The sequence below is a fragment of the Ascaphus truei genome, chromosome 1 (genome assembly GCF_040206685.1).
Source record: "Ascaphus truei isolate aAscTru1 chromosome 1, aAscTru1.hap1, whole genome shotgun sequence".
NCBI lineage: Eukaryota > Metazoa > Chordata > Amphibia > Anura > Ascaphidae > Ascaphus > Ascaphus truei.
This window is the reverse complement of record NC_134483.1, coordinates 267,219,857-267,239,768: the sequence shown is the minus strand read 5'-3', so window position 1 is coordinate 267,239,768 and position 19,912 is coordinate 267,219,857. Positions and strand designations below refer to the sequence as shown.

General features: G+C 44.7%; 1 protein-coding gene across 7 annotated transcripts in view; it reads left to right on the top strand.

Moving 5' to 3' along the window:
- The window catches only part of HOOK3 (hook microtubule tethering protein 3), a 727,656-nt gene that overhangs the window by 196,484 nt on the left and 511,260 nt on the right, over positions 1 to 19,912 (top strand). For 5 of the 7 annotated variants that reach the window (XR_012802125.1, XM_075603879.1, XM_075603871.1 and 2 more), the window contains exons 2-3: positions 8,644 to 8,716; positions 11,238 to 11,288. Coding sequence is in view for 5 of the 7 variants with exons in the window: in XM_075603879.1 (XP_075459994.1) it covers positions 8,644 to 8,716; positions 11,238 to 11,288 (124 nt within the window). In the remaining 2 variants the exon portion in view is untranslated. Of the gene's footprint in view, positions 1 to 8,630; positions 8,717 to 11,237; positions 11,289 to 19,912 lie in introns of all 7 variants that reach the window. The other 2 variants (XM_075603834.1, XM_075603820.1) reach the window with 2 other exon arrangements.

Sequence of the window (19,912 nt, the reverse complement as noted above, 5' to 3'; positions counted from 1 at the left end):
TTGGGCTGCTTTCCCTCCCTTTCCTCTCCCCTAGGGCCAGCTTAGGCCAAGCCCTAAAGTGGATACCCAGTGTTGATTGGGCATAGGCCCGCCCGGCCCTAAAGCCGGCGCCTACAGCCTGCCGAGCTGTTCTTGGGGCTCCAGCAGACAGGCGGACCATTCTCCGTCTCCTGAGCTTTGCTGGCGTGGCAGCTCCGCCACACCCACCCAAAGCTGCGACCTCTGGCCTTAATTCCTCCTGCAAACTCCCCTTGATGTTATGTAGGAACACCTCCAATCCCTTTGGCGATAGATGCACGCCATCTCTTCAGTGCCAGCTGCCGTCCTTGGCGTCAATCTCTCTGTGCCTCAGAGTTTTACTGCCTATGGCCTTATTTACCTTCTTCCTAGCTTTCTCTTTCCCGATCCATTTCCCCCGGTCCCTTCCAAATCCGCCTTGGAATAATTTCGGACCAAATGATTATGACCTCACTCCACAGCGCTTGTTCGGTTTTAAACCTGTGGATCTGCACGCCACCGACGTAGCATTGATATACACATTTGCGAAAAGCAAACCCACACCTTGGCTTGCTTTAGATGCTGCCACTAGCTCGCCGACCCTGAAGGTGCCAAAGAAAGCCATGGCAAATGCTACTCAGTACAGTTCTCTTTCCACTGTATTGACACATACCTCTTTTGTTGCCATCATCAATACCTCAAGCCTGTCTAGCATTACCGGTTCACTACCGTCAGTTCTCTTGGCTTCGCCCCTATCCCAGCCTCTGAGGATTCTCCTTACTATGAAATCCTTAGTTATGTCCTTGCGGTTATGGAGCTTCAGGAAGAAAGCCAAACCTGCCAACTTGGCCCCGACACTGGCCCGCGACGATCCAGCTTTCTTATGGGCCCGTAGGAAGCTAATGATCCGCGTGCTGCTTAGTCGCTTACCCCCAACTCTGTCCTTTTCCTTGAATGCTAGCCATGTGTGCCAAGTCCGGTGGTAGGTTTTCCAGGTACGAGAGGCTAGCGACTTCTGGACCAGGTCCATTAGTCCGATATCCCTATCTGCCAAAGGTGACATGGGCACGTTAGCCATATGGCATTTGCCTCTGGTGCTGATCGCCTAATCGCTGTCTAATTGAACTGCGATAAGGCATCTGCTATCACGTTTAATCTCCCCGGGACATGCTTGGCTTTAAAGTTGATGTTTCTGCGCATGCAAAGCAGCACCACCCTCCGCAACAGCTGGATCACTGGGCTTGATGTAGTGATGTAGAGGCTGTTTTCTGCTCCTACCACCCCAAGGTTGTCAGACCAGAATATGATGTGTTTGTTACTCAGCTCCTTAGCCCAAAGCTCTACCGCCACTATGATGGGAAAAAGCTCCAGGAAGGCGATATTCTTTGTTAAACCTGTGTCTACCCGTGCCTGGGGCCATGGTTCTGTGCACCATTCCCCTTTGAGGTCAACGCCGAAGCCTAGCGACCCCTCCGCATCTGTGAACAGCTTTAGCTCTTGGTTACTACGGCCCCCTTCTATCCATAGCTTTTTGCCATTGAAGTCCTGGAGGAAAGCTTCCCAGACACCCAGGTTGGCTCTAAGTTCCTTAGTGACCCTGAAGCGGTGCACTGGACGGCATACCCCCGCGATCCACCTCTCTAATCTCCTGCTGAAAATCCTGCCCATGGGTATGACCCTACATGCGAAATTTAGGAGCCCGAGCAGTGCCTGCATCTGCCTTAGTGTAACCTTCCTAGCACCCTTGCATTCCTGAATAAAGCACCTCAGTTTGATGGCTTTATCCCTTGGCAAGCAAAATACAGATAAACTGTCCGCGCTCGAGCTGTCCAGTAAAGTAGGTCCCCCCTTGCCACTATGCATGTGAGAGCGCCTCCTCAAAAACGCTCCTAAAGTGGGCTCCAAAAAGTAGTCCCCAAAGACAAGAACAAAATGCACACAGAGCGCACCGGGGGTTAACAACCAAATTCAAAAACTTGAAATAAGTAAATAAGAGATGAACTGTAAATACAGATGACTAAAATAGAAAAAAATAAGTAAAATAAGTAAAAATGGAGGTGCCAGTAAGCTACACAACACCTGCTGAAAAAACAATAATAATTTATTGATCAATAATACACAATACTAAAAATAGCGTCTACCAAGGACAACAAACCCACCAAAGCAAGCGGTGCCTAGACCGCTAATACACTCCTAAAATAGCCAGGCACTACACTGGCATTGTACTGTATAGAGATTTTTCCTGGTATCGCTGCTGTGCTTCTCCCCCAATGATGCCTCAAAGAAAGGGTAAAAACAGCAGGGGTTGATCTCAGACAACCGAGTAATGGGTGACTGATTAGGGGTAAACATGTAAATAAAATGTTTCACTCACACGGACATATGTGAGTGCCCTTGTAGTTAAAATATGCAGATGTTATCTGGTGCTCTTGTTACGTCTCTCGTTCAATGGTACAGTACATATGAGTGCCCTTATATCATATGAGGAATGATATACCCCAGGTATGGTTCCTTCACACTCAACTTCTCTCAGTCATACAATGAAAGACGGAGGAGAGGTGGTGTCAGGGATAACAGCTTTAATTCCCAAACAAAAATAAAAATACATAAAGGAAATAGGTAGAAAAATACGATAAGTCCTGTGTCTGTACTGCTGTCGGGCTCCTGCTTAGAGTTGATATTCCTTCCGCGTCCGGAGGTCTAGAGCAGGGGTCTTCTGTCAAGTGACTGGACTGGATAAAAACTTCTTATGGTCTGAACAACGCGTTTTGGATAACAATCCTTCCTCAGGTTCGTGAAGATTAAAGTTCCGGTTCCTTCATATATACCGGTAGTAGAAACTGCTAATCTCATGCAGCTGCTCAAGCCCGCCAAATGGGAAAATACACCATGTATTTGGTAAACAATAATATTGACATGTGCTTTTGAAAACATGCTCCTAGTGCCTGTCAGTGCGGCTCCATTGCTCAGAGCGGCCGTGACTTAGCACATGCGCACTTACGTTCGTGACGTGAAAATAAATCAATATATATAAAACCATCGGGACTAAAACTCACCATACGGGGGCACGCTACATAAATTAAATGAATATACAGACGAGACCACGAGTATTCTAAAGCTTGCCTTAAACTAGCCCGGTTACATTCTGTGTATGTGCTGGGTGTAACCTGACTAGTTTAAGGCATTTCTGCATTGACTAATGACCCCTAGGATTAACACGGCAGGGGTCCCTGGCAGTCCCATTCAGTTTGAATGGGACTGCCAGGGACCCCCGCTGTTAATCTGCTGGTTAGGAGCTGGTTGCATGCAGCGTTCCTGACCACCCCTGCAGGAAACGACGTCATTGCGAGAGAGGTCCCAACCGATGTGTGCAGTTGTATGCAGCTCCTCTTCCCCTGTCTCTACTTTGGGAACTGGCTACACATTGGAGGGAGTCATCACTCCTCACACCCAAGTGCCCACGGAGGACTCTCCCTGCATTTGGCACTCGTTCCTTTCTGGTTATACACGCTCATTAATCCGGTCCTGCTGTAAGTAGGGTTTTGGGTTTTAACCCCTTGATGACCCGCTGCAGCAGCCTCCTTTATTTTATTAAACAGTTTTTCATTTCAGCTTCTGTATTTTATGTGTATGTTCTTGTTTGTTGTTTGTACTTTGTTCAACTGTTTTTTGTAGTTTTTATTCAGTTCACACTATTATCATTGTTTTTGTTTCTGTCCACATGTCACGGACCACTTGATTGGAGAACTCCCATTCATTGGACTCATTGGACTCTCTCTCCTCTCCCCTCATTTGGACTTAATGGACTTTTAATATGTTGGTGCTTCACAGTTGTAACCCTGCACAGTCTGTTCTGTAGTGTGAGGGGTAAAGTTGAGGTCTCCCTGAGGGGTGAAATTGAGGTCTCCCTGCAGAACCTCCAGGGGCCTCATGGTGGCGCTGTTGCAGTGGAGGGCCAAGGTAACAGCTTGCCTCTGCAGACCTGCCTGTGACCTCCTGTCCCTTTAATGAAGTTGGGCAGGGAATCCCCCCTTCCCCTTGCTCATAGAAGCCTGGGGAGGGGGTGCAGGGTGAAGGGCCAGGCTGCAGATCGCGGGGGGTGACCGCCCCTCCCTCCCATGATGGTGCACGTGGGAGGTGAACAATGGTGCCGAGAAGCCAGCAGCTGTGCCCGTGGAAACCGGTCGGAGGGTGACAGTGAGCTAGGGGAGCGGGGCCCGCACCCCAGCCTGCTCTTGACAGTCCCCGCAATTGGGGTGAGGAGGCTGGTGTTGGTGGATCTGGCCAGCGTTCGCGCAATGCGGCGCACGTAGAACCCAACTGTCCCCGCGGCAGGAATGGTGAGTGAGCTGGGGGGAGCAGGGTTCAACTGGCGCCCGGCACGGGTGGTGCCTGATAGTCCCCGCTGTTGGGTTGGGAGGGCTGATAGGGGGGACCTGGCCATCGTGTGTCCTGGGCAGCGTGTGGCCGTCACCGGCAGGGTGGTGTGGGGGCTGTCGGTGCGAGGGCTGGCGGCGGCGAGGCCGCACACTACCGAGGGCGCAGTGGCCCTCCCCAGAGACCCGGTCCTCTGGGCGGGGAGACTGGCGGCGGGGAGCCAGGCGGGACCGCGCTTGAGCAAGGGAAACTGGGCGCGGGTGAAGGGGCTTCAAAAGGGGTGCGAACCGGGAGGCGGCTGCGGAAAGGGGGGCAGAGCCTGGGAGCGGGGGTATGAGCGGGGGTATGAGCGGGCGCTGACGAGAGATGCCTGCACCTCTGCGCTGGGATCTGCGTGGGGCAGGCACACTTACCTGCTCCTCAGTTGCAGCCGCAGCATCAGAATCTGGATCCTAGTGGGTGAGGCTGACAGGGCTCGGGGGTTCTCATAGAGCGGGGAGTTGCTGTAGTCCACGGGGCCTTTCATGATATCTGGAAAAATGTGAAGATCCGCAGCAATAATCCTGGTAAGGGAAAATATTCCGTTAGCTCTGACTCTTCCCCCCAGGGACCTTCTCTTTATAGCCTCTCACCCCCTCCCCATACATGGGAGGAAGGGGGGTTAGCCAACCCCCCAGCTCACGCCAATCAGGACGTTGCAGCCCTTAAGGAGCCTACGACCCCATTCTGGGGCCTCATCAATACGCATACATATAAACAAACTGCAGCTATACACAAACACAGACACACACTGAGGCTACGCACTGAGGCTACGCACTGGGGCTACACACACACTGCGGCTACACACACTGCGGCTGCACGCACACACACTGCGGCTGCACGCATACACACTGCGGCAGCACGCACACACTGGGACTACACACACGCTGCGACTACACACTCACGCCACACACATGTTACGCCACACTACACACTCACGACACACACACACGCTACAAACACACACTGAAGTTACACACACACTCACACACTGCAGCTACACACGCATGCATACTGCAGCTACACACATGCACGCATACTGCAGCTACACACACATGCAAACTGCAGCTTCACACACACACATGCAGCTACACACACACACACACACACACACACACACACACACACACACACACTGCAACTACATACACGCATGCGCACTGCAGCTACACAAATGCACAAACATATTCACAGCCTGCAGCTACACACACACAGTATACAAGCTGCAGCCACACATGTGCGCACACGCACACATACATTAAAGGCTTTAAGCGCCGCCCTTCCTTTGTAACGCTAAACCAAATAATGTGACACCACACAAGGTTGGAAGAAAAGGCCACAGCTTTATTTTAACATCAATGCGAAATAGGGGGGGGGATCCTTACCTAGCGGCCAGCAATTGGTAGTTCCCAATACACCACATCTCCTCCCCTTCTCATAAATACTTCACATAAAACATAAACAAAAAATAACCAACAGTATTTATCTATCTATTTAAACCAACTATATAAATTCCAATTTAATCTTCCCCTGAGTAGGTCTCTGAAAGCTCTACTCCTCATGGTCTCACACCCTTTCTATCGGACCTCGTTTGCTGAAACAAAGGTTCCGCTCTACCTTACATCCGTACCCATACCGCCTCCCCAGGGACAAAGAATTTGGAGTTAAGAGCCCCATTGCATGTGACTTTGTGCATGGAACACTGTCTTCCACCATACGCGGTTTGAGAAAATCAAGCTTGGTTCATGGCTGACATCCGAGCATGAGTTGAGCAGGCGAGACCCCTGTAGTTGCATGTAGTTGTAGTTCAATCCCGTGAAGTTTCTAAAGTCCATTGTCGTAGGGAAGCGCAAACGTATATGAAAAAAGAGAGAACAAATTATCATAGTGCAATATTATCAAAATGCAAATATGGATATATCATTCTTAATGTTTATGATTTGGATACTCACAAGTGTGAGGAGGTCTAAATGCACATAAAGGTATCTTTAGATGATACTGTAGATCATAGACCGCAATCTGGTTGGAGATGGCACCGGAATATGTACATCTACTTGTACCTTGTATATAATGAGAAAGAGGACCGAACATAGTGCAGACTATAATACTTTATATTGGTAAGTATAGGATGGTATACACACACATGATGTAAGTATGGTACAGGCAATTTGATGAACGCGATCAACACCGGCTGCTTTGACTTGGAGCTGTTTTCGTCTTCCTTGGTACGAGTTTTCCCGCCAAACATACACCTTGCGGCTCCGTCTATGGGACTCTGGATGTTTCGTGTCAGCTGATCCAAGGGTTTCCGGTTGACTGCATGGGACGTCACTCTACGCGTTTCACCATAGTTGGTTTCATCTGACGAAAACAGCTCCAAGTCAAAGCAGCCGGTGTCGATCGCGTTGATCAAATAGCCTGTACCATACTTATATCGTGTGATTGTATACCATCCTATACTTACCAATATAAATTATTATATTCGGGAACATAGTCTGCACTATGTTCGGTCCTCTTTCTCATTATATACAAGGTACAAGTGGATGTACATATTCCGGTGCCATCTCCAACCAGATTGCGGTCTATGATCTATCATCTAAAGATACCTTTATGTGCATTTTTGCAGATTTGCCTTTTGCCCATAGACCATTAAGCGTTGTAGGACCAGCTCGACATTTTAGCGATGCTCCTTGTCAGTGCGCCTGGCGATCAACATATCATCGAGCATACGCTGAGTATAAGGTATGCCAGCTAATATTTCCTCCATTTTACGCTGCCAAATTGAGGGTGCTGGGGCAGTCCCATAAACCATTTGGTTAAACTGAAATTGTCCTTTGTGTGTTTTGATCGTGAGATATTTCCTAGAATCAGGGGTAACTTCCATTTGCAGGTATGCCTGCTTGAGATCGATTTTCAAAAAATCATTTCCCTTCTCCTCCCCCCCCCCCCCAATATCCCCCTGCTAGGAAGCAAAAATGTCTACATTTCTTGGAGGGGGATACTGGTCCATGATCAATTGGCTGTTCAGTGTTCTCCACATATGCGTAGCTCGCCAATCATTTTCTTTACTTGCACTATTGGCGATGCGCTATGTTTTACTTTGGAATGGATCCAAACGCTATAGCTCTGTTTCCACTCCAGCCTTCAGGGCGAATAGAACTGACCATGCCTTGAACATTTTTGGAGTCTCTTCTTCTCTTAAATTCAATTGAACTTAATCACCCTCAACTTTCCCCAAGTCACTATCAAGAACGGTGCTATACTTATGTCGTAGACATTTCATCCATGGCTCGTGCTGGTCTATGTTTTGTTCTAGAGCGTTCCAGATAATAGAGAGGAGTGCAGCACACCTCAAAAGAAAAAATGATACAATTACCGGTGCTCCAAAGTTTAGAACGACAGCCTGCAGTCAGTCCTGGGTACATGGAAGAAGGAACAGAGGGCACAACGGGTTTTAGCAAATGAAAACTCATTTATTGAGCCAACACAGTGTTGGCTCAATAAATGAGTTTTCATTTGCTAAAACCCGTTGTGCCCTCTGTTCCTTCTTCCTTGTTCTAGAGCGTGACAGGAGTTGACTTGAATGTCTGGCATTCCAAGGGCCCATATTAAGTCACGTCCAAATAGGGGTGGCCCTCCCCGTTCTAGGACATAGTGGAAGTCTTTTTGTTTCCCCTTTATATGTGACACGTACTGGCTTTTAAACACCTTAAATTGACACAGTAGCACAGTACATACAGTAACACATTACAATTCATTAATTTCATTGCATTTAATTGCACACAATCCATGAAATTCAAACAAAGCAACCGCGATAAACACGTGTGCCGGTGGCATTGGGCCGTGGTCATGCTGCGTGGAGTACAGCCGCGTACATGAAAACGGCAACGTGCTTTCTTAAAATAATGGCCGCTGCAACTGTATTTACAATTTTATTAAAAACATCTATATAACTATACAAAAATGTATATTATTTATTTAAAAAAAAGGCTACATTTAGCCTATATAATACTGTAATAATCCCCTCAGAACAGGGCATTATTGACCACTATTGCCCTGTCCTGAGGGGATTATTACTTAAATATATTTTACTGTGTATTTTTGTCATATTGGATGTACAGTAGCATTGGGCTTCTCTGTCGCTTCTTTATCTTTGTGCCTCAATCACAAATACACAGATCTGTTGTTGAATATGTTGTTATATCCTTATTATGCAGATTTTCTTTTCAGTGATGCAGCATACTTTGATGAAAACTGGTTACATAGGATAAAAACAGATGTTGGAGACAACTGGAGGCTAAAGGTATTGCTTCCGTGTGTGTATGTGTGTGTATAATTCCTTTTAATGCGAGTTGAACAGTATTGTGTCCTACACATCATACTATCCTCTTCATACCTCCATCTACTGAAGTATTTTATACACAAGCTGTTGCTGCTGACTTATTAAATCTGCTGTATTTGTGTTTTTCCCCCAATGTTAATGTCACTTTTGGGAATAGTTGGTTGTTTTTAATTAAATTCTATTATTATGACTCCAATTTGTTTTCAACGTAAGATTACTCATTCAATATAAGCAAATAAATAGTCTTTAGTCTGTACAGTGTGCAAGCAGTGACTTTGTTATTTTTGTATTTATATTTTTGTCCATTTTTTTACATTACTTTTAAAAATAAATATATATAGAGAAACTGCATATTGATTTAGCAAATTGCAAATAAAGCTCTGTAATATATTTTGGCAAACCGTGAAACCATTCAGCTAGAATATTTCTCGCTAAAATCCAAAAGCTAAAAACATTGGGAAAATATTAAACCTGTTGAAAAAATTAGTTGCACTGTTCAACACAAACAACAATGGCTAGGAAGGTTAGACCTTTATAGTAGAATTTACTTTCAAATAAAAAAATGAAGTGTAAAAGGTAGTATTTTTTTTATTGTTAGTTTTTTTGGGAGGGGCATGCCTGAATGTCATGTACAGTAGAACTAAATAAATAAAACTAGAATTGTGTTGCAGTTCCTTCACCCTTTGTAAATACACTTCCATTGTGTAGATTATTTCCTGCCATTCTAATATTGCAAAAGTGAAGAAATTCTGGAGACACAAATTACAGATTAGAAATACAGTACTTATATCTGTTGGGTATTGTTGTTCAACTATTATCTCTATTTCGAATATATATACTATCCCTTTATAATGATTTTACATAAGAAAAAAGTTTGGTTAATTTAGTTATATTAATGCAGTTTAATGAATACCCCCCCCCTAATTGAGAGACCTGTTCTCCACTTCCATTCACCAGCTGCCAGGGCAATTTTACCTAATTTACATCCATCTCGATTATCCACATAGGTGTAGGAATCTATAATAGATTACGTTATCACAATTATTTAACTTTTTCAAATGTATAATCTAGCATATTAGGGAGTTGTAGTTTATTACATAGTTTTATATATAGGGTCTGTATGTTGAATTTATACAACAGAGTATCTACATTGTAGGTCACAAATGGTGTTAATCTATTGGCTATTTTGTTGGTGACCTAATGAGTGATTTTCACCCAGCCTAACACTGTAATCTTTTTCTGGGCCACTTGTGAGCTGGGGGCTTAGCACATTCTTTATTTTTCCCTCAATAGGTTGTTGGTTATGCACTTATGTTATCAAATAGTACATTGAGTATTTGCGACTTAATTGAAGCTGTGAGTTAAGGGGATCTTGGTCATTATAGTAGAAGTATAGAGAGGAAATCACCTCAATGGTAGGTGCTACAAACTCTTAGACCAGAGTATATGAGTTGGAGATATGCCAAATTAACCCTTAGGGTACCGGAATGACAACCATAGAGTAATAGTAAGTATCTGCAGTCACCATAATATAAGCCAAGCTGGCGATCACATAGTGTAGGGACCGACTGACTTGCGGAGATCTTTGGGTCCCCTAACGGGAACCAGCAGACCCACGCGGCAGCAGAGAGACTCCCTTATTGATGCATGAACAGCGGTGATCAGCAGTAATGGTAAACGTACTCACGAGACCATGTACATGTGTGCCAGACTCTCCGGTGTGCAGCGTGCGTCCTCGGGTGAAGAAGCAAAGTAAAAAATAAAGACAAAACTGGGAGCACTGCAGGAAAAAAGAGAACGGAGGCAAAGTAGAAAAATAACAAAAATGTATTGAGGCATGTAACCTAAATAAAAAGAGAAACCTCTAATGCGTTTGTCGCCAGGGGTGCTTTATCAAAGAGTGGTTTCTTAAGTCTTAAAGGTGCTTCTTTATAGGTCTTCCCCTGAGGAGGTACTGCCTATCTGCTTCCCAGGCAAAGAAACCCCCTGGGGGTTTTCTATATATGTTTTTTTATTGTTTAATATGTACCTTTTCTAAGTCTTTTTCTTTTAGTTATCAGTTTATTTATGGGCTTTTTTTTTTTTGTCCTCCGATCGTATTGCCTCCCTTCCATGTTTTCATTTTCACCGATACAGTAGTTTGTTTCCCAGGGTGTTTCATAACCTGGGAAGCAGATAGGCAGTACCTCCTGAGGGGAAGACCTATAAAGAAGCACCTTTGAGACTTACTGTAAGAAACCACTCTTTGATAAAGCGCCCCTGGCGAGAAACGCATTAGAGGTTTCTCTTTTTATTTAGGTTACATGCCTTAATACAATTTTGTTATTTTTCTACTTTGCCTTCAGTTCTCTTTTTTCCTGCAGTGTTCCCAGTTTTTTCTTTATTTTTCATTATAGTAGAAGCATGATCTTGGGTATTTCATTAGATTTCAGTCAATAACTTACACTTCTATAAGAATATATATATTTTTCCCTCTTCATAGATAAGTAATCTGAAGAAGATTTTAAAGGGGATATTGGACTACAATCATGAGGTACAAATTCATTTTTTGTTACAACTTATGCTTTTTTTTTTTAAATTACAAATTATTTGTTAGAGGTTTTGTAGGCAAAACATGTATTTTATTCCGTTGAATTTACTAGTTTATGCTGTACCTTTTGGGCACTCTGCGTGCATCTCTCTCTTTTTTTTTCTTCCCTGGTGGTCTCCATTGTTGTGGTCACCAATTAGTTAAGTTTCACACTCCAGCTGAGAGGGCAGACTTCTCTGCCTATGGGAGGACAATAAATAGCCCCTGTGATGGTAGGGGGTAACCAGTCTTCATAATAAAGGTGAAGCCCGACTGGTTACCCCTGAAAACCGTGGGTCCCTGGTAGCTAAGTAGCACCATGAAGCCAGGGATACATTGTGTAACATGTTATAAACCTGTCCTGTATACTGTATGTGTAACCTTTTAACATCATGGAATCACAGTGGGATTTCGGGAGTGTAAGTTTCAGGGGGTTTATTTGGGTGAAAATGCATTTACGACTCATATAGGCGTTCGGGGGACAAAGTTACCGCTAGTCCCATAATTCTTCCTGATGTGCAAGCAGGATCTGCGGGTACGTGAGGTGAATTACACCGGGGCTACACAGTGTCCCCCAGAATCCTGCTTTTCGACCCAAAGTATCCCAGTCCCATTTCCCCAACATATATAGCGTTCCTTAAGAATTAGTGTAACTCTTGCGCTCACCACGAACAAGGCGGGACCCTGGTACTGAGGTGGGAAAGTACGAAACTGCGCACCCACAGCAGCGGAGGCACGCCTGGAGGGTGGAAAGTCAGCATAGCCGGGTCTGGGATGGAGAGAGTGGGTTAGTCTAGATAGTTGCCGGAATCCAGGGGCGGAGCCAGGAGAATGGTCAGTGTCCGTTGTGCCGTGGTCCGGGGTTGGAATCGGGAGATTGGTAGCGTGTGTCCATGAGCCGTGGTCAGGGTTGGAGAGGTGCAGGTAGTCATGGGCAAGTCGCGGTCGTTATCCAGAGAGGGTCCAATATCCAAGCCGGGTCGGTACACAAGAAAGCAACTGGAGAGAAACAGCAAGGCGCAAGGCAAAACAGAATGCAGGAACACAAGGCTACACAGGTTATGCTCAGCAAAGCAGGAGTGAATGAGCAAGGCATTTATAGGAGACAGGATCTGGGCAGGAGGCGTAACGGAGGCGCGGCCCCTGCGGAGGCGAAGATAGGCTGCAGGAGACAAGTGGGCAATTGGGATACTTGCCACGCAGCTAAGGAGCGGTGCACAGCGTCACGTATGCACGCCCCGCGAGAGATGCGCGATGCGACCGGGGGCGGAGCAAAGCTCCGTGGTGTGAGCAGAAGAGCTGCGTGTGCACGCTCTGTAAACAGAGCGGGGGACTGAGATGTAGCAGGTAAGGAGGGAAGACGCCGCAAGGGACATGTTCACTGATTCCTTACAGTTAGAAGTTTAATAAAACAAGGTATTATGTTTTATACTGGACGTATTAATCTCTATAGAGTCAGAAGGGTTGCATAGCCTTAAACGCGTTAGAGTTGTTGCTGTCTCCCCCCGTTTTGCACCATGTTTCATTAAAGAAGTATTTTTAACCCCTTCATTGCTGGTGTTGACCCCATCCTTCAGCTGTGCTCCGCTGCTATCCTTGGATAACCATCACTAAAGTTGGCATGAAACTTTGTAGCTGAAGCTACCCGTCACAGCCAGAAGAGTGCTTTGGCTACGGCCTTGGCAGGTCTGTGTTTGAATTCCCTTTTGAGGGACATAATCTTTTTCTTCGGAAACTAGATTCCATCATTGAGAGCACTTTCGGAGATATATCAGGTTTTTTGCAAAGGAAAGGAAAAGATTTGATACCCCGATCTAAAGTATTAATGAGAAGGAAAACCGCCGAGGCATGAGAGCCCATAGGCCCGGAAGGGGTTATTCGAGATCAACCTCCCTGGCGCAGAAGCAACAGCTTTCGTTTGTTGGCCAAGAGGACATGGACCTCAATATAGAGGGACTGGGAAGTTTGCATGAGTGAGGAGAGCTCGAACATCCCATGTAGGAGAAAGACTAATAATTGTGGGATATTTGGGCCTAAACTATTACAGATTCCTGGATACTCAACGTTGTCTGTAGGGGATATTGTCTGGAGTTGAAGACATTACCTGGAAGGCACCAGTTTATAAGATTGCGAAGTTATGAGAGCTTTTGCAGGTGCAGCAGTGTTAGGACGTACAGATGAGCCATACCGTGAAGTGGTTGTAGGCGTAAAATACTTTGGCCAAAGAATTGTACTAAATTACCCTTCTTTATGAGAAGATAAACAGCAAGTTCCGGTTCCTGTTGTGAGAGTGAGACTCTGAGTGTTAGACCAGTGCTGTATACGGCATTCGTGTCACCAGGTTTACAAGGAACCAGGAAGTGACAACATCGGAGAGAGTGGTACCTTGGAGTGGGTGAGAACGCGACTCATCTGGCTCTTGGGAGTCACGGCATCGATATACAGATTGTCATATGTTTTTAAAGGACTACCCTGATGTAAGTCTTCATTTCTGGGGGTCTGTTTATTGATAAATTCATTAAAAAACCATCTGCACAATCTCTGGTTTCTTTTTCTCTTTGTCCGAGTGCTGTTAAACACAGGCTGTACCCACCCACGTTTACCAAGTTTGCCACAGTTTGGGATGTGCCTTTTAAAAATTCTTAGTTTGTGAGTATGACAATTGGTGATTTCTCTGAAAAGTCAAATTTATCTTGCAATTCTGCTCTATTAATTTCTCTTCTCTCCTTTGGTGATTGAGCCCGCGCTCCCCTACTGTTTTGGATCTTGATTATGGAGGATATCTGAAACATATCCTGTTTAAGGGTTTTGAGTATCTTATTGTTATTTTTCACTTTAGCATATTTAGCACTTTTATATTTAATATAACACTGTTCACTTTTTATATCACTTGATTTATGCACATGTTTATCTTTACCACATTTGTGTATTAAAACTATTCAACCACTCTTCGCTCTTTTGTATATGAATGCGAAGGCCAGATAGGCTTGACAAACAGTGTTTGTTATGGGAGACCAGTACTTTAACACCAAAACCATTGGGATCACCAGCACCAGACAGGACACAGTTATTGAATAAAATGGGGTTTACTCTGGCATGCCAGCAGACAAACAAGATGTACAAAACACGATACAATACCAACTGGGGGCCTGGGGAGTAGACTCTAGCCTCGCTAGGTGCAGGGACATGCTTCAAGAAGGCTTGTACTGTCTGCTTCTCGTCCAGGATCTCAGAGGGCTGATCACACAGCTGCCCCTCTGAGATATCTCTCCAGCTGGTCAATGTAAAAGATCAAACTCCACCATTATTTCAGCAGTGGACAAGAGACAGTGGCTTCTGTCAGTAGATCTGAAAGATGCATACTTCGACATGTCTGTACTGTATGTTAGACACAGAAAGTATCTAAGATTTGCAATCGTAGTAACGCACTATCAATTCAAGACATTTCCCTTTGGCCTCTCGACCTTCGCCGAGAACATTCACAAAGGGGTTAAAAACACTCATCGCCGAATTAAGGAAAGAGGGAATACAAATATTACACTACCTCAATGATCTTTTAATTAAAGCATGGAACAGAGTCCAGTTGCTCCAGCACCTATCATCTCGCATCACAGCTGGCTTCTAAACACCGAGGAAAGTTAACTAAATCCAACCCAAGACCTAAGAATCTCTGGAATGCAGTTCAACGTGCAACTGTGCATGTTTAGTTCTTCCCTCTGATAAAAGGGAAAGTTTTTAAGGAGATGATCAGAGCAGTTAGAGCCAGCAATCCATGTAAGTGCTCTACAATGCATGAGTCTGATAAGAGTGCCTATCTGCAACCATACAGGTGGTAAAATGGGCCAGATAGCATTTAGATACATTCCAACAGAACTTCTTACACCAATGGCTCTGACGGTGAGGGGGTAACCTGGCTCAATAATAAAGGTTAAGCCCACTTGGTTACCCCTGATCCGTGTGTAAGGGTCCTAGAGTGTCAGCTCTTGGACCCAACTGTCGTGTATGCATCACTGAGACTTTATAAATGATGCGACAATTCAGTATTTTTGTGTGCTTGCCGTTCCAGGGGTGCTGGGCAACGGAGCTTGTGAGGTGAGTTTGAGGGTGGGTTTTGCGGAGAAACTTCAATTAGGTTGTCGCTATGTAGTCGGGTTCCCGAGTTATTGAATAACCCAAAGATGTACCCGAGAACCAGGAAAGATTCTTGGGCACATTGAAGCGCAGTGTTCCGGCAAAATCCTACCCTGGAAATGTTCTTGCGACTCACCTCCAGGGTTCCCTGCTTCAGCACAAACTGGAAAAGGAAGAAGGGCATGGGGGATCAAGGTATCCCCGGAACGGTCCTTCAAGACATACGGCAATCCCTAAAATGGTGGCAATGTGACAGAAACCTAAAACAGGTTGTCCGCCAAAAGATAAAGTATGTTTCATACTTACAACATGGGAATGGCACAGGCTGGAGTGCCCAACTCGGGACAGAGAGCCCAAGGAAATGGTCTATCGGAAGTCATGAAATGTCATCAAATATTTTAGAATAAAGAGCGGGAATGGAGGTGATCAGGCACTTCTTATGACTGTGCATCATGAAGGGCACGTCAGACAGCCATTCGACGGTGACTTATTGTGGCGGTGAAAGGGTTAACCAGGCCAATAAAGATATGCTCGGCTGGTTAACCCTAAACCTCGTTGGGACTGAAGGAGTTAAATTGTATGGTCACCATAATGCCATTTTTTCCCCTACACTATCTTTATTGTCCCTGTTTTGCAGCCCCAGAAGTTAGCTGCAGTATTATGAATAAATGGAGAATGTGCAAACTGTATTCGCGACACAAGGGGGAGCTTCTAGCGCTGTGCCAAGCGCTAATTGCATAAGTGTGCCTGCGAGTAAGTGACTGCATTGAAGATGGGTATCATTTCCTAGACCACAGACGTTGAAACCGCAAAGTCAATTGAATAAGTGGTCTGCGGTCTAGCTGAAGTACCTGAGAGCTACAATGTATCCAGCCGTCTTGTTATCCACTTATCCACTTAATATCATACATTGTATGCCGGCTTGTCACCCAGAACGATTATAGGTCAAACCGCAACCCACATCACAGAGCCCATTCAATGAAGTGGATAACTTGCGCTAGGAAAGAGCTAGCACTCTAATTTTTGGAGTGCAGCTAGTTAAAAATGTACCATGAACATACATGTTGGTTTTATATTTGTTGCACTTACAGAACATACATATGAAAAGAAACTGTATTCCAATGGTGTTTAAAATGTAAAGGCAGGAACCCTTTCCTGTCAGCCGGCAATGAATACATTAACATGCCCATATGTTATGGATGAATGAGCTGAGGGATTTTTCATCTCCGTACTTCAAAGGGCACCCTGCTAAATTGGTGCCCAATGACTACAGATGTCTGGAGTTGAAAAGCCTCAGAGACCCTAGGTTTTAGGGTGGTCGGATTATTGCCATATATCAGATACCGGTGCGAAGTATGGGCGCTTCACACTTGGTAGCCAAACCCCAGACTTACTGTCGCCAGGTAAGAGGTTGGGTCAGGTTGGCGCATGCTCTTAGCAGACCAGGAAGCAAATTCTGCCCGTTCTAGGAACTCCTGGCAAGTCGGGGATAGGTGGGAAAAGTTGTTCCCACGGGAGGATTGGCTGTGTATGTTAGGGATAGGGCTCTTAACACTATAACAATGCCTGCAGCTCCATCCTAGTTAGATTAATCTAAGATCAACCAAGAAATGTCCAAGTACAGCGTTAGCGGTTCCGGAGTGTGAGGGGTTAACTACACCGTAAAGAAGAATTGCACCCCTCTTCCAGAATTCGTTTGAGCTGGGGATTCCTGAACGAATCCTGTAAGGACTTTACGAAAATATTTCTTTTGGCGGAGATATAGGGATGGCAATTTGCGCCCCTAGCCAAGGATTTTCGCACGGCTCAAATCGCACACCCACTTGCATGCGTGCAGGTGTGTCCAGAGACTTTGCTGTTAAGTCATTAGTTCCGTGGACATTTGATTTTGTTTCCCCATCCCAGTAAGTGTTTTATCCAGTGTAATTGTGAAGATTTGTGTGTTTGTCTGAAAAGAAATAAATTACAATTTATTTTGCCCGCCTTGTCGTGCACAATCCAGAATCCCGGTATTAATGTGTGGGTAAGACCTTTTCTACCGTGACACCTATATAAGGAGAGAAGGAGGGACAAGAAGTTCCGTACTCCTGCAGTAATTATTCCCATTTCTCACCTGGGTGGAACATCATTTAACAGGCCTTACAGCAATTCATATCGCAGGGGAAGAGAGTCTACCGGCATATTTCTTCAACAGGAGTACCCTAGACCCAGGAGAGTGATCTCTAGCAAGCACAATATTCAGCGTCTAGTCGAGAGATTGGGAGACCAGAGAGGGACCTCATGACATCAGCAGGGACTGAAACTACAAGGTTTCTACTCAGGAATGTTTCACCCAGAGGCTACCAAGGTAAACACACTTTTCTTCCCACAGCTTGCATCCATATTCCCACCAATTCCAGATACTACGTATTCTCAGGAAATGCAGACTGGACAAAGTAGAGGTGGTTACAATACTACCGAAATTGGCCAGGCAGAACCTGGTTCCCACAAATAATCCAACTCTTAGCAGATGAACCATGGCAACTGCCAGTGTTTTGTGGCCTGCTATACCAGGGTATGATGTAGCACCCCAATCCATGAGCCTGGACTTTGACGGCATAGAGGTTGAGCTTGAGCTGCTCAGATCCAGAAGGCTGTCACAAAGTGAAACACGTTGCAAGAAAGAAAACTTCTTCTACAGTGCAGCATAGAATCTGGCAGCAATTCCATCTGTGGTGTCAACATCAAATTTAAGTTTCTTGGCACCTCCTGCTCCCACAATTATGGAGTTCCTGCAAGAGGGTCTGGAGATGAGACTTGGCACTAGATCACTGAGGGTACTGGTGTCAGCACGATCAGCACAACTTGGAAATGACTTGGCCACCGTAGATATAATACGTTAATTCTTCCAATCTCTGAAGAGCATCAGATCACAATATAATTTCCAGTTCCTGCTTGGAATTTACAGGTGGTATTACGGGATCATGCCCCTTTTTGAGAGACCTTTTTCCTCAAATGTCAATTACAAACCTAACGTTGAAGACTCCTGTTGATAGCTGTGACGTCGGCAAGCAGAATTGGTGAATTACAGGCCTTGTCGGTAAAGGAACCTTTCCTTATCTTCCATCAAGGCAAGGTTGTCTTGAAGCCAGTTTAACTCTAATTACCCAAGGTCGTTTCAAAATTCCATCTCAACCAGGAGATAATATTATACTAATTTTGTGCAAAACCAACGGAAGGGTTTCGGAAGTCAGACAAGGCTGTTCATCTTTCCAAAGGGATCAAGGAAAGGGCAAGCAGCCTCAAAGTCTACCATAAGGCACTAGATCGTAATTGCCATCAAGAAGGCCTATACTATACAGAAAATTCCAGCCCAGAGCTGGTAAAGGGGCATTCTACAAGAGACATGGCTATGTTTTGAGCAGCAAATGTGCTCGCTTGCCCTACAGAATTATGGAGTGTGTCAATATGGACTTCAATTAGTATGATTTATTAAGTACTAGTCTTGGGACGTACATGCCTCAGCAGATCCTGTAGTCCATTGTCACCACTTACATAAATTATATTTAAGTGACAAGGAGTGTGGTGTTTATTCTAGGACCCTTCCCTTTTTTATTTGGTTACTGCTCTGGCAAGTCCCCTTGGTGACCACTGCCATAGGGATAACCAGGAAAATAGAAAATTGATAGAAAATTTACCGTAATTTAATTTTCCTGGAGAATCCATCCATGGCAGTGCTCACCAATTCCCTCTCAAAAGTTATTTTGTTTTAGATAATAATGTTTCTAGTTCTATATTACTGCTTTTGTTGCAAGTCTACCTGGGGAGGAAAGCATGGGCTATTTATGGTTCTCCCACAGGTAGAGATTTCTGTCATATCTCAACAGGAGAGTGGAACTTAACCCATTAGTGAGCACTGCCATGGATGGACTTTCCAGGAAAAGAAAATGACGGTATTCATTTTCTATTTCTTCAAAGTCCATCTCATTAATATTAAAATGTGTGAGGTATAATTTGACCTATTTATTTATTTTTTTAAGCCACACTCTTACCCATCTTATTTTCGAAGCTGCTGCAGGGATTATTATTATTATTTTTTTAGTGTGTTCTTAAAAATGAAAAGTTCGTCACATTCATTACTACCTACAATTACCTTCATATATATTTTTATACAGCATATCAAAAAGTACACAGGTATGTATTAGTGATCTATTAAATTCATAACATTTGCATGCAGAATGTTGGAAAAAATGATTAGCTGCTTAAGATTTGATCCCTTGTTATATATGCAGACATCACCAGCAACAAAGAAAAGGGTTCTTTACTGTAAGGGCAGCTAAAATGTGGAATTCATTACCCATGGAGACTGTGATGGCAGATACAATTTAGAATGGAAAGGTATACTGTACATGGTTATACCAAATAAGTAAACATGGGAAGGATGTTGATCCAGTAAGTAATACAGTATGATTGCTAAT